Raw genomic sequence first — 12,243 nt, 5'->3', positions numbered from 1 at the left:
TCAGTGTCTGCCTAGTTCACTGACTAGAAGAATGAAAATAGGGGCCTTGCTGTTCATTAAGTGAAATATCAATAATCTTGAGTTTAGAATATTGAAAAGAAAACAAATGAAACAAACAAAAACATAAAAACAAAAATTAAACAAAAAACTAAAACAGGCAACTTTCTACTTTTCTTTTGAATTGAAATCATGGGCACGATTGAGGTAAAGTTGGTCAAATTTCTTACTTCATTAAAGGTAGACCAGTAGGACCATACCTCCTCAGAACTGGTAGAAACATTAAGATGAATATGTGTTTCGTAGTAATGATGGGGATTGGGGAGACTCTACTAGAATAAGAATGAAATTTTCTCTTTTACTGTGTTCACACATGCCTTAAGTATTTCTTGTCACTTTTCATCTCTAAGCTCTACACTGAATCTTAAAACCATCAATCTTCTTTCTAAAACCCTCAAGATACAGTCATCATCATTATTACAGTGAGCAATGTTCTTCAAAGGCTCATCACCTGCTGTTCATTCTCCTTATAAGTTGGGTTGTTCTCACTAAACTACTGGCTACTCTTGGATAATTGCAGCCTTTCAAGTCCCTGATATGACCTTCTCCTTTTCTGAAACTTTTTTCTTTTTTTCTTCTCTGGATAATACCTACTTATCCTTTGAATCCCAGACAAATACCACTCCTTCTGATCTTCATTTGTTTTTGTCTTTGTTGAGATAGCTTTTTTCTACATAGTCCCATGACCCTCTTCATTGACCATTTTATATATTGTGAAAATTTACTTTGTTTTCTCAATAAGAAGATCCTCCAGGGAAAAGATACAGTTTCTTCTTTCAACTTTATAACTCAAGAGTTTAACAGAGTGTTTCTTATCAAGTTAGTACTCAATATCTTGTGGCTAGATGAATGAATGCTTGGATGTGCAGATGGGCCATGGAGAATATTTAAATGTAAGATGCATATGTGAGAAATGCTCAAAGAATAGTATGAATATAAAATGCATGAAATGATGGTGGGGATGGAAGAATCATGGATGAGTGAGCATTTGAACAATAGATGAATGGGCACATGAAAGAATTGATGAATGACAGATTATATAGTCCTAGAACTGCCTAGGCTTCTGAATTGGGGTCAGAAAATGAATTAAAGCAATAATTACTGCCTGCTTTGGTAAGAGTTAATTTTCACCGTGAACTTAAATGGATTGTCAATTACCTGAGACATGCCTCTTTGGTGTGCCTTTTAGGGGATTTCTAGAGAGGTTGGGCAGAAGCAGGAAGACTATCCCAAATGTGGGTGGCACTATTCCATGTACTAGGGCTCTGGACTAAGTGAAAGAAGAAAAAGGAAGAAGCCAGCAGAACACCAGCTTGTACCTCTTTCTGTTCCTGACTACTAATGGTATGCAGCCAGCTGTTTCTTCCTCTCCTGGCCACAGAGCTGCCAAGTCTTCCCTGGCATACCTTCCCTTCTATAATTGATTAGATTGCTCTCAATATATAGGGTACAATAAACCCTGACTCCATCAATGTCCTGTTTTTGTTTGTTTGTTTGATGTTTGCTTTGTCATTTATTTATTCACAGAGACAAAAAGAAAGTAACTAACAGGTCATTAATGAAGACAACAAAGAAGAGGCAAGAGAGAAGGGAAGGCAAAAAACTAACCAACTAACTAATCAACCAAACCAAGCCCAACTTAAAAATTTGTTTTTTGGTAAGCCCTTCACTAGTCAGTAGGAGGTATTTAAACACTCTTTAAGATTTTAGGAGTAGGAATTGGGCGTGTTAGGCCAATCACATGTAGTCAGGAAGAGAAGGCAATAAATCTGCCCAAGTAAGGGCTCAAGAATCCTAGGAGGGATTCTGGTCATCCATGCCTCCCAGAATACTTTTTGTCTCTCTTCTTTTTTACATGTCTTTGCACCACATTGAGCTCTTAAACCATCCATCATCTTTCTAAAGCTTTTAGGATATAGTCATGTTATTGATCACAGCTAACTCTGAACTTTTATGATCACTATCTGATGTTTCCTTTATGAAGTTGCTTTGGTTTTACCAAGTCACTGTTGACCCTTGCACAAATTACATTTTTGAATCCCTGTCAATATTTATAAAACACTGTCATTAAGTAACCTTTCCCCATGCATACACAATGCAGACTAAGGAGATCCTGGGGGATCTTCCTGGTTGATAGAACAATGCAGAGTTTCTTGTCCAAATATATTTTCAGTAGAAGGAACAGGTTAGTCAGGCAACCCAATTTCCAAGTTTTGTACCTTTAAAAAAAATTAGGGTACAAAGGTCAACACAGATTACATATCAAAACTGGTAAGAACATATTTCAATCCCTTTTTATCCAAGACAGGGTTTCTCTGTGTAGTCCTGGCTATCTTGTAACTCACTGTGTAGTAGACTGGTCTCATACCATCTGTGTCTTTGCCTCTTAAATTCTGGGGTTAAAGGTGTGCGCCGCCATTGCTAGACCACATTCCAATTTTCAGTTGCCAGTGGTGACTATGTAAAGCCCCTGGTGTATCATTAGTATCCTTATGAAGGACAGATAAAGATGGAAAAATACATTCATTTGCTAGTTGTAGAACTTTGGTTTACTCAGCTAACCTGGGAAGCTTGTCTGTCATTTGCAGCTCCAAATCATTCAGTCCTGAATGAGGACCAAGGCTGGAATATATACACAATGACCAGGCTAGAGAATTGCAGTCACACTTTTGAGATCCTGAGATGGGCTTTCTCCTGAGGCACAATGAGAATATTTTTAAAAATAGAGAAATGATTGGTGAGAAGATAAACAAGACTGAGATGAACAACTGTAACATTAGAGAGAGGCAAAGGGCTGGGCAAAGTGTTTGGAGATAGAGTATTGCTGAGCATGCCAAGACACCTGGTTACATCCTTAGCACCAAAGCAAGCAGGCAAGAAAGAGAGTGAGGGGGAAAGGGAGGGATAGAAGGGATAAATGGATAGAGAAAGAGAGAGAGAGAGAGAGAGAGAGAGAGAGAGAGAGAGAGAGAGAGAGGGAGGGAGGGAGAGGAGGTAAAGGATACAGACTTACAGCTTAACAAACAAGAAACACAAACACCAGTAAACAAAAAATAAATTCAGCTTGATAAAAAAATGGAGAGAAACTTAAAGTAATCAGGGACAAGACAAGGTTGTCCACTTTCTTCTCCTCTATTCAATATAGTCTTTGAAGACCTAGCCAAAGCAATAAGACAACAGAAGGAGATCAAGTGAATAGAAATTGTAAAAGAAGAAGACAAAGTATCAATATTCACAGATCATATGATAGTATATTGATAGTATATATAAGTGACCCCAAAAATTCTACCACTGATAAACATCTTCAGGAAAGTGGCTAGATGTAACATTAATGTATAGAAATCAGTAGCGTTCCTTTATACAAATGATAAATGGGCAGAGAAAGAAATTAGGTAAACAACACCACTCACAATAGCCACAAGTAATATAAAACAATTTGTTGTAATTCTAACTAAGCAAGTGAAAGATCTGAATGACAAGAACTTCAAGTCCCTGAAGAAAGAAATTGAAGAAGATATAAGATGGAAAGATCTCCCATGTTCATTGATTGATAGGATTAACATAGTGAAAATGATGATCTTACCAAATGCAATCTACAGATTCAATGCAATATCCAACAAAATTTTAACATAATTCTTCACAAATACAGAAAGAGCAATTCTCAATTTTGTATGGAAAAACAAAAAACCCAGGATAGTTAAAACAATCCCTAACAATAAATGAGCCTCTGGAGAAATCTTCATCTCTGGCCTCAAACTGTACTACAGAACAATAGTGATTAAAAAAACCTGCATGGTATTGGCACAGAGACAGACAGGTTGATCAATGGAATAGAATTGAAGACTCCAAAATAAACCCACACACTTATAGTCACTTGATCTTTGACAAAGAATCCAAAACCATAGAATGGAAAGAGGAAATCACCATTAACAAATGGTGCTGGGCAAATTGGTGGTCTGTATGTTGGAGAATGAAAACAGATCCATATTTATCACCCTGCACAAAACTCAAGTTCAAGAGAATCAAGGACCTCAACATAAAACCAGATACACTGAATCTAATAAAAGTGAAAGTGGAAAATAGCCTTTAATGAATTGGCATAGGAAACAATTTCCTCAGCAGAACATCAATAGCTTAGGTTCTAAGATCAACAATCAATAAATGGGACCTCATGAAACTGCAAAGCTTCAGTAAGGCAAAAGACACTGTTAATTGAACAAATGAGCAAACTACAAGTTGGGAAAAGATCTCCAGCAACCATACATCTGATAGAGGGCTAATGTTTAATATATTTAAACAACTCAAGAAAACAGACTCCAACAAACCAAATAACCCAATTAAAATATGGGGTACAGAGCTAAACAGAGAAATCTCAACAGAATCATCTCAAATGGTCAAGAAGCACTTTAAAAATGTTCAATATCCGTAGTCATTGGGGAAATGCAAATCAAAACAACTCTGGCTGAGAAGGACCTAAAAATATTCTACATCCTTAGTCATTGGGGAAATGCAAAACAAATGACCCAGAAATTCCACCTTACACCAATCAGAATGGCTAAGATAAAAAAACTCAAGTGATTGGGTGCTGGAGAGATGGATCAGTGCTTAAGAGCACTATGTGCTCTTCCAGAGGACTTGGGTCCCATCCTCATCACCCACATGGCAGCTCACAACTGTCTAACTTCAGTTCCAGAAGATTCCACACCCTTACACATGCATATATGCAGGCAAAACACTAGTGCACAAAAATAAAATAAAACATTAAAACAAAACAAAATTATCAAAAGAAGATGCTGGCAAGAATGTGAAGAAAGAGGAACACTCCTCCACTGTTGGTGGGATTGCAACCTGGTACAACCATTCTGGAAATCAATCTGGCAGTTCCTCAGAAAACTGAAAAAACTTCTACCTTGAAGACTCAGCTATACCACTCCTGGGCATATACCTAAAGGATGCTCTAACATACCACAAAGACACGTGCTTCACTATGTTCACAGAAGTTTTATTCTTAATAGCCAGAAGCTGGAAGCAACCCAGATGTCTATCAACTAAACAATAGATACAGAAAATGTGGTTCATTTACACAATGAAACAGTATTCAGCTTTTAAAACAAGGACATCATGAATTTTGTAGGAAAATGTATGAAACTAGAAAATATCATCCTGAGTGAGGTAACCTAGAACAATTATTGTATATACTCACTAATAAATGTATATTAGCCAAAAACGTACAGAATGCCATGATACATACCATAGACCCAAAGAAGGTAAACAAGATGGAAAACCCAAGTGAAGATGCTTGAATCCTACTTAGAATGGGTGGAACAAAATTACAGGAGGCAGAGGGAGGGAGGGACCTGAGTGGGAGTTGGGAGGGGAGTAGGCGAACAGGGTCAGGTATGGAGAGAGATAGGAGAGAGACCCTGAGCAACAGGAGAATGAATGGAAATATTCACCTGCCAGTGGTGTGGGTGAGAGATAGGGCAGAACCTCTAGAAAGTTCAGAGTCCTTGAATGTAAGAGGCTCCCAGGATTCAGTATGGGTGACCTTAGTTGAAATGCCCAACAATGAGGAGATGGTACCTGAATAGACCACCTCCACTAGTCAGTCAGTCTCCCCAGTGGAGGGATGAGAACACCAACCCACATACAAAACTTTTGACCTAAAATTGGTCCAGTCTAAAGGAAAAGCAGGGACAAAAATGGAGCAGAGACTGAATGAATAGTGACTGGCCCAACTTGGGATCCATCCCATGGGCACGCACCAAACCCTGACACTATTACTGATGCCATGTTGTATGTGCAGACAGGAGTCTAGCATGGCTGTCTTCTGAGAGGCTCTACCAGAACCTGACTGAGACAGATGCAGACACTCACAGCTGAGCCTTGAATGAAGGCCAAGGATCCCTATGGAAGAGTTAGGGGAAGGACTGAGGCCCTGAAGGTGATGGCAACCCCACAGGAAGACAATGTCAACTAACCTGGACCCCGGGGAGCATCCAGAGATTAAACTACCAACCAAAGAGTATACAGGGGCTGGTCTGAGGCCCCTGGCCACATATCCAGCAGAGGGTTGCCTTATCTGGACTAAATGGGAGATGTGCCTAATCCTGTAAAGTCTTGACGCCCTGGGTGGGAGGCACTTTCTCAGAGGCAAAGGGGTAGGGAGATGGAGTGAAGACCCCTCTGAGGATGGGCATTATTTGGGATGTGAATAAATAAGTAAATAAATAAATAAATTGATTGATATTGGGCGCACATGAGAAAGATACCTGACATCAACTCTGGCCTTTACACATACAACTCTCAGCCCACAAACCCTCTACACAACAAGATTACATCAAATAGACAAAAATACAAACTGCCCTTCTATATGAGGTACTAGACCTATAAAGTCCTTAATGTTCATAGCTATTCAATGCTAATCAATATCACCTGGGTTTAACTGGTCCTTAGGAACCTCCATCTTTCCACAACCTCCACCCTCCGCCCTCTGACCTCTGAGACCTCTCCTCTCTCCACCTCCCTCATCCTGTCCAGTCACTGGTTTTTCTTTATTCTTAATTCTACTAATTAAAATGGAAACATTCAAATGAAGTCACCTCTTGAATATGTGACTGAGCAGCCCTTCTTGGGGAAATGGAATTTACATTAAAATACAAACAGCTTCAGGACAATCTACATTCTTTAAGGACTTTAATAGTATATAAGGAGCACTTGTTCTCATCGTTAAAATTTATTTTTCAAAATCTGATTTTTTAAAGGCTTCATGATATTTAGTTACATCAACCAGCTATAACTTAGTTAACCAATCCTCTATCATGAGACAACACAAGTATTTTTCACTTTTCAATATTATAAACAGTGATGTGTCAAACATTCCTGCGGTAAGATTCTGTGCATCTCTCTTATTAATTCCCTGTGACAAATTCTTAAAAACATGTACATTTGGATGAATATACTAGCCATGATGCCTAACAGTGGGGACATGGAAGCAGAAGAGACAACTTTCTGTAGCCAGGCAGGATCTCCAGTGGAGGGACAAGGACGTCAACCCACCTAACAAAACTTTCAACCCCAAACTGTCCGGTCTAAAAGAAATGCAGGGATGGAGCAGAGACTGAAAGGATGGCCAACCAATAACTGGACCAACTTAAAACCCATCTCATGGGCAAGCACCAAGCCCTGACACTACTGGTGATACTTTCTTCTGCTTGCAGTTTCTTTCTCTCCCAGCTTAAAGTATATCCACATCCTCATTGCTGCTTTCTGAGAAATCAGTACACTTCACTATATTCTCAGTTCTCTGCATCCCACTTCCTAGATGGGAAGTCCTGAGTTCAAATTAAACATCTCCATATTTCTATTACTTCCATTCATATTGTGTCAGTCAACAAAGTGATCACAGAGCTGAACCCAGAAGTATTCTTTCTGCCCTCCTTTGTTGGCAGTAATCTTTCCTCTGGTTCTTCAGTCCCTTAGAGTAACCCCAGGCCACCCTACTTACAGTTTTCTATAAAAGACAGCTTTTATCTCTCAGCTTAACAGCCTCCTTATTGTCTGCAACAGATTAGTCTTAATTAGGGATCCTTCAACTTTGCAACCTTCACAAAATGTTTATGAAAGCCTTGCTGGAGAGGGCTGGAGATGTAGCACAATGGTAGAATGCTTGGCTAGCATTTGAAAGGCCCTGGCTGTGGTACCATTTCATCACCAGAAAGAACAAAGCAGAAAGCAATATCCTTAATAGAAAATGTCCACATAAACTCCATTAAACATCTAAAACACTTAAAATAACATTTAAATAGACCCAGGAAGAGAGCTCACTGGTTAAGAGCACTTTCCCAGGTTGGATTCTCACTACCCAAATGGTGGCTTACAACTGTCTTTAGAACTGTCCCAGGGGGTCTGACGCAGTGTCTTGGCTTCCTCATTTCAGGCACAGACATACATGCAGGCAAAACACACACGCACATGAAACAACATAAAAGTAAAATAAAATCAAAGAAAATGAAGTTTAATATTTTCTGTGAGAGACCCACACACCCATGCACACATACAAATGGAGTTTTATTCAGCCATAAAGAATAAGCAAAGTTCATAATTTTTTAGGAAAATGGGTAGAATTCAAGATCATCATAATAGATAAAATGAGATAGACTCAGAAAAACAAAAATTACATTGTTTTCACATGTGGAATATAATTGTTTTTAAATATGTGAAATGAAAATAAACAGGAACTAGTTGAAAAAAGAAAGGGCATTAAGAAAATGAGAACAAGAAAAAAATAAGATAAATACCATTAAGGCACATAATATATATACATAAAATTTTCATAAAGAAGCCCCATCATTTTGCATAATAAATATGTAGCAAAAAATTTTAAAAGTTTTGATTGCATTTTTCTATTTGTTTCTTTTCAGTAATTTAATGGAACAGTCACAGAAATCTTTATCTAATAGAGAGTTTGCATACCATTGCTATGCTTTTTGATTGGTCACAGAATCTTGTAGGCATAAGGTTAGGTTTTGGTGCAAGGAGGAGAAACAGTAAAGGTCAAAGGTCTTCACTGCTGAAAAGAAAAACTGGGAATCACTGGTTCACAGGCTAAGCTCCCCATTTCTTAGACCATAATTCAAGGGCCTGTGCCTCATAAATCTCTCCAAGCTTCTCCTCTGTCCCTAGCCACCTAAACCTAGGGTTTCAGCCACCAGCACCTCTCACCTCTTCCCAGGTTGCTGCCTTTGCTTAAGATGCTTCTTCTGTCTTAATCCTTCCCCTTCCAAAAACTTTCAGTTCATCCTGTATGACTGTGTTCAAAAGAAATCCTGTCTCCAGAAAAGTCCTCTCTGGGACCAATGTTTCCTCTCTGTGGCACCCTTTATTCAAGCATGCATCAGTCAAAGCTCACTGTTATTTGTAATTTTGTCCTTTTTTCCTGACCACCTAGAACTTAACAGGATTGTGGTGGCTGTTCCCACTTGGTTCCTGATTTACCTGAGAACAAGGTTCTTAGCCTTGTTAATGCTCCATGACGTTTTTCATAGGTCATCTTTCTTGCCCCCACTTCCTTCCTCCATTCCTTCCTCCCTCCCTTCTCTCTCTCTTTCTGAGAGCCATGTACATTGCAGTGAATTAACCTCTGAAGGGAAAAAACCAGAGGTTAATTCACACAACAGAGACCAGGCACTGAAATGTTGGCGCAAACGGTCCTTTGTATCCCAGGTCTGCCTCGGGCAAGTCCCTTAATCCACCATGTTTGCTTACTGTCTGAACAATGAGCCCGAACTGTCAACACCTGGAAATAGTTTAAAATGTCTGCCACATAGTAACTTTCTTTCTACTTCATTATGAGAAAGGAATGGGAAAACTCAGCAGTCCTAGGCTACTCCAGTCATAGAAAAAAAAATGTTCAGTTTCAAAAGGAACATTTGAATTTAGCATTTAGGGAGGCAATTTGGTTTTCACCCTTGCCCTTCTATGTCAACCCATTACCACTGTTAAATGCCTTCCTCTCAGCTCCCACCCATAAATTAGGCATCTTCACACTAAGAGAATCTTAATTTGCTCCTCGTAGTTATTTGATGGCAATTCTGACCTTATTTCTTCTTTAAAGAACTTCTTACAAATGGATGTCCCGATGCAGGCATTGCATTTATCAAGACCGAGGAATGTCTTTCCCAGAGTGTAGCTGTTTCTGACTCGGGGTACCAGAGAAGGAGGGAGAGAAGCTGGCAAGGAGAAAGAACAGCTCAGGGTTGAGAGCCACAGCAGCAGCCGGGCTGGCCAGTGTTGGTTGAAGGCAGTAGTAGCTGCAGCCCCCGGTCGTCGGGGCTCCATCCTGCGCTCTGTGTTGTAGCTGTAGCCTTTGGTCGTAAGCGGTGCACTCAGAGCTTCACGGAGGTTAGGCCTTACCAGAACGGAAGCTGCCAAAAGCAGCTGGCTTCAGGATGCTGATCCTGTCCAAGCCTCTGAGGTTTCTGTCTGAGGATTCTGAGGAGCTAGCAGCTAATGAGGCTGGGCAGGAGGTGAGGAAGTCCATGGAGGATGCTGATAACACATTTCCAAAGTCACTCTTCCTCTGCTTGGGGCGGCTGCCTCAGTCTGGGGAGGGGCACACAGGCAAATTTCGGGAAGGACAATGGTTATGGCTTCCCTGTGTAGTCCTTTCGACAAACACAGGATATCCCAGCTGGGCAGGAAAGGTCGATGCAGCAGGATGTGTGTTGAACCTAGGTTCCACCTGGGAGTTTCAAAGAATCCTGAAGGCCTCCACCCTCCACTGTTTTTATTCTGGGTATATCTGTCTCGGTGGAGCGCACGCGCGCACGCACACACACACACACACACACACACACACACACACACACTTCTTTCATACCTCCTATATCATACCGTCCCACCCCACTCCATCATACATCATATGTATCTATCTCTCATCACATATATGCACTCTATACATGTATATATCACCTCACAAAATAAACACCCAAACACACACACCACACATCCCTATCTCACAACTCCCACAACACACACATGCACACCACCCCATATCTCATACACAGCTCACATAACATATACAATACAACACATATATACACATATTACAGAACTCCACAGTGCATACAGCCTAACACACACACACACACACACACACACACACACGCATACACACATACAGATACACTTTACCACATACACACGTACACAAAGTCTAACACACATCTACCACATCTACAGTACATACACTTCACAATATAAACCCCGTAATACACACACACATACACACTACCAATCACACACACACACACAGAGTCTAACACACACAAGACACAGTATACAGACACACACACATCACACCACATACACACAAACCTCATACCATATACATATGTACCCCACAACGAACACAAAACACCTCAAAATACAAATTCCATAACACATGAATACACAGTTTGACACGCACATACCACACTCCTATTCCAACTGTCTACAAGACACGTACACACACACATAAACATACGTACTACCCACATCACTAATACATACCATCCCTCATCACAGAAACATCTCACAGCACATATACTTTATAGCGCAAACCCCATAACACATACGTACTTGAATACATACATATAATCAAATCTATCATACACATACATACAATTATATACATAGACCCCAACACACACAGTATTCTCCTATCCTCATCCTCCATAACACACACAGATACACACACTGCCTCACATCTCTCTCTTATATTTGTGCATGTGTTCACACACACATTTATACACACACTTCATACCACATATACATGTACCCCACAACAAAAATATTATAACACATACACAGACTCTAATACACACAGAGAGACTCTAACACACAGAGACTCTGACACACAGAGACTCTAACACACACACACACACACACACACTCACTCACACACACACACACACACACACACAGACTCTAACACACATACACACAGACTCTAACACACACACACTAACTTTCCCTTTCTCTGCCCTGGATAATCTGTTCTGCACTTAATCAAACATACTCCCCGACTTTGACCAAATTCCATCATATAATAAGTAGAGGTTAGTTTGCTGGCCATTAAGCAACACATTTAACACTGCTTAAGGAATAGAAAAACCCCAGGTTAGTCCATTTTTTGCTGATGTGAGAACAAGAGAGGGGAGATTAATCTCTGGGGATTAAGTTTATACTTAGTTATCTTTGTGTTCTTGGTAATGTAGTTGATTGTTATTGTTGATTTATAAAGCTCATTTATTTATTTATTTATTTATTTATTTATTTATTTACTTATTTATTTAATACAAGGATTTTATGTAGAGGTCAGAGGATAGTTCTGGGAGTTGGTCCTCTTTTTCTATCTTGTTTCTGCCATGCTTACTATTTTAGACTAGCTGGCCTCTGAGGTTTAGAAGATTCCCATAGCCCCACCTCCCACTTTTTGGATGAGTACTAGCATTACAAGCAAATGCCACTGTGTCCAGCTTTCACACAAGATCCAGAGATCTGTACCCAGGCCTTCTTGTGTGCCGAGTGTTGTTGTTATCCATTGCTGAGTCATCTCCCTGTTCCCACCATTAATTTTGGAGACTTCAAAAACATATTCTAGATCTTAGGTCTTTGGTGGCCATGTGGTATTATAGTTTGGAC

At 39.9% G+C, this 12,243-nt stretch overlaps 1 protein-coding gene across 2 annotated transcripts in view; it reads right to left on the bottom strand.

Moving 5' to 3' along the window:
- Positions 1 to 10,014, bottom strand: part of DIPK2B (divergent protein kinase domain 2B) — a 50,322-nt gene extending 40,308 nt beyond the window's left edge. For both annotated transcript variants that reach the window (XM_080910819.1, XM_080910820.1), the window contains exon 1: positions 9,656 to 10,014. In XM_080910819.1, the coding sequence (XP_080766945.1) occupies positions 9,656 to 9,897 (242 nt within the window). In that variant the 5' untranslated portion in view covers positions 9,898 to 10,014. The remainder of the gene's footprint in view (positions 1 to 9,655) is intronic.
- Positions 10,015 to 12,243: the final 2,229 nt, after the last annotated feature.

This window comes from Micromys minutus, assembly GCF_963924665.1.
Source record: "Micromys minutus genome assembly, chromosome: X".
In the NCBI taxonomy this organism is placed as follows: Eukaryota; Metazoa; Chordata; class Mammalia; order Rodentia; family Muridae; genus Micromys; species Micromys minutus.
This window is presented reverse-complemented; position numbering and strand designations above follow the sequence as displayed.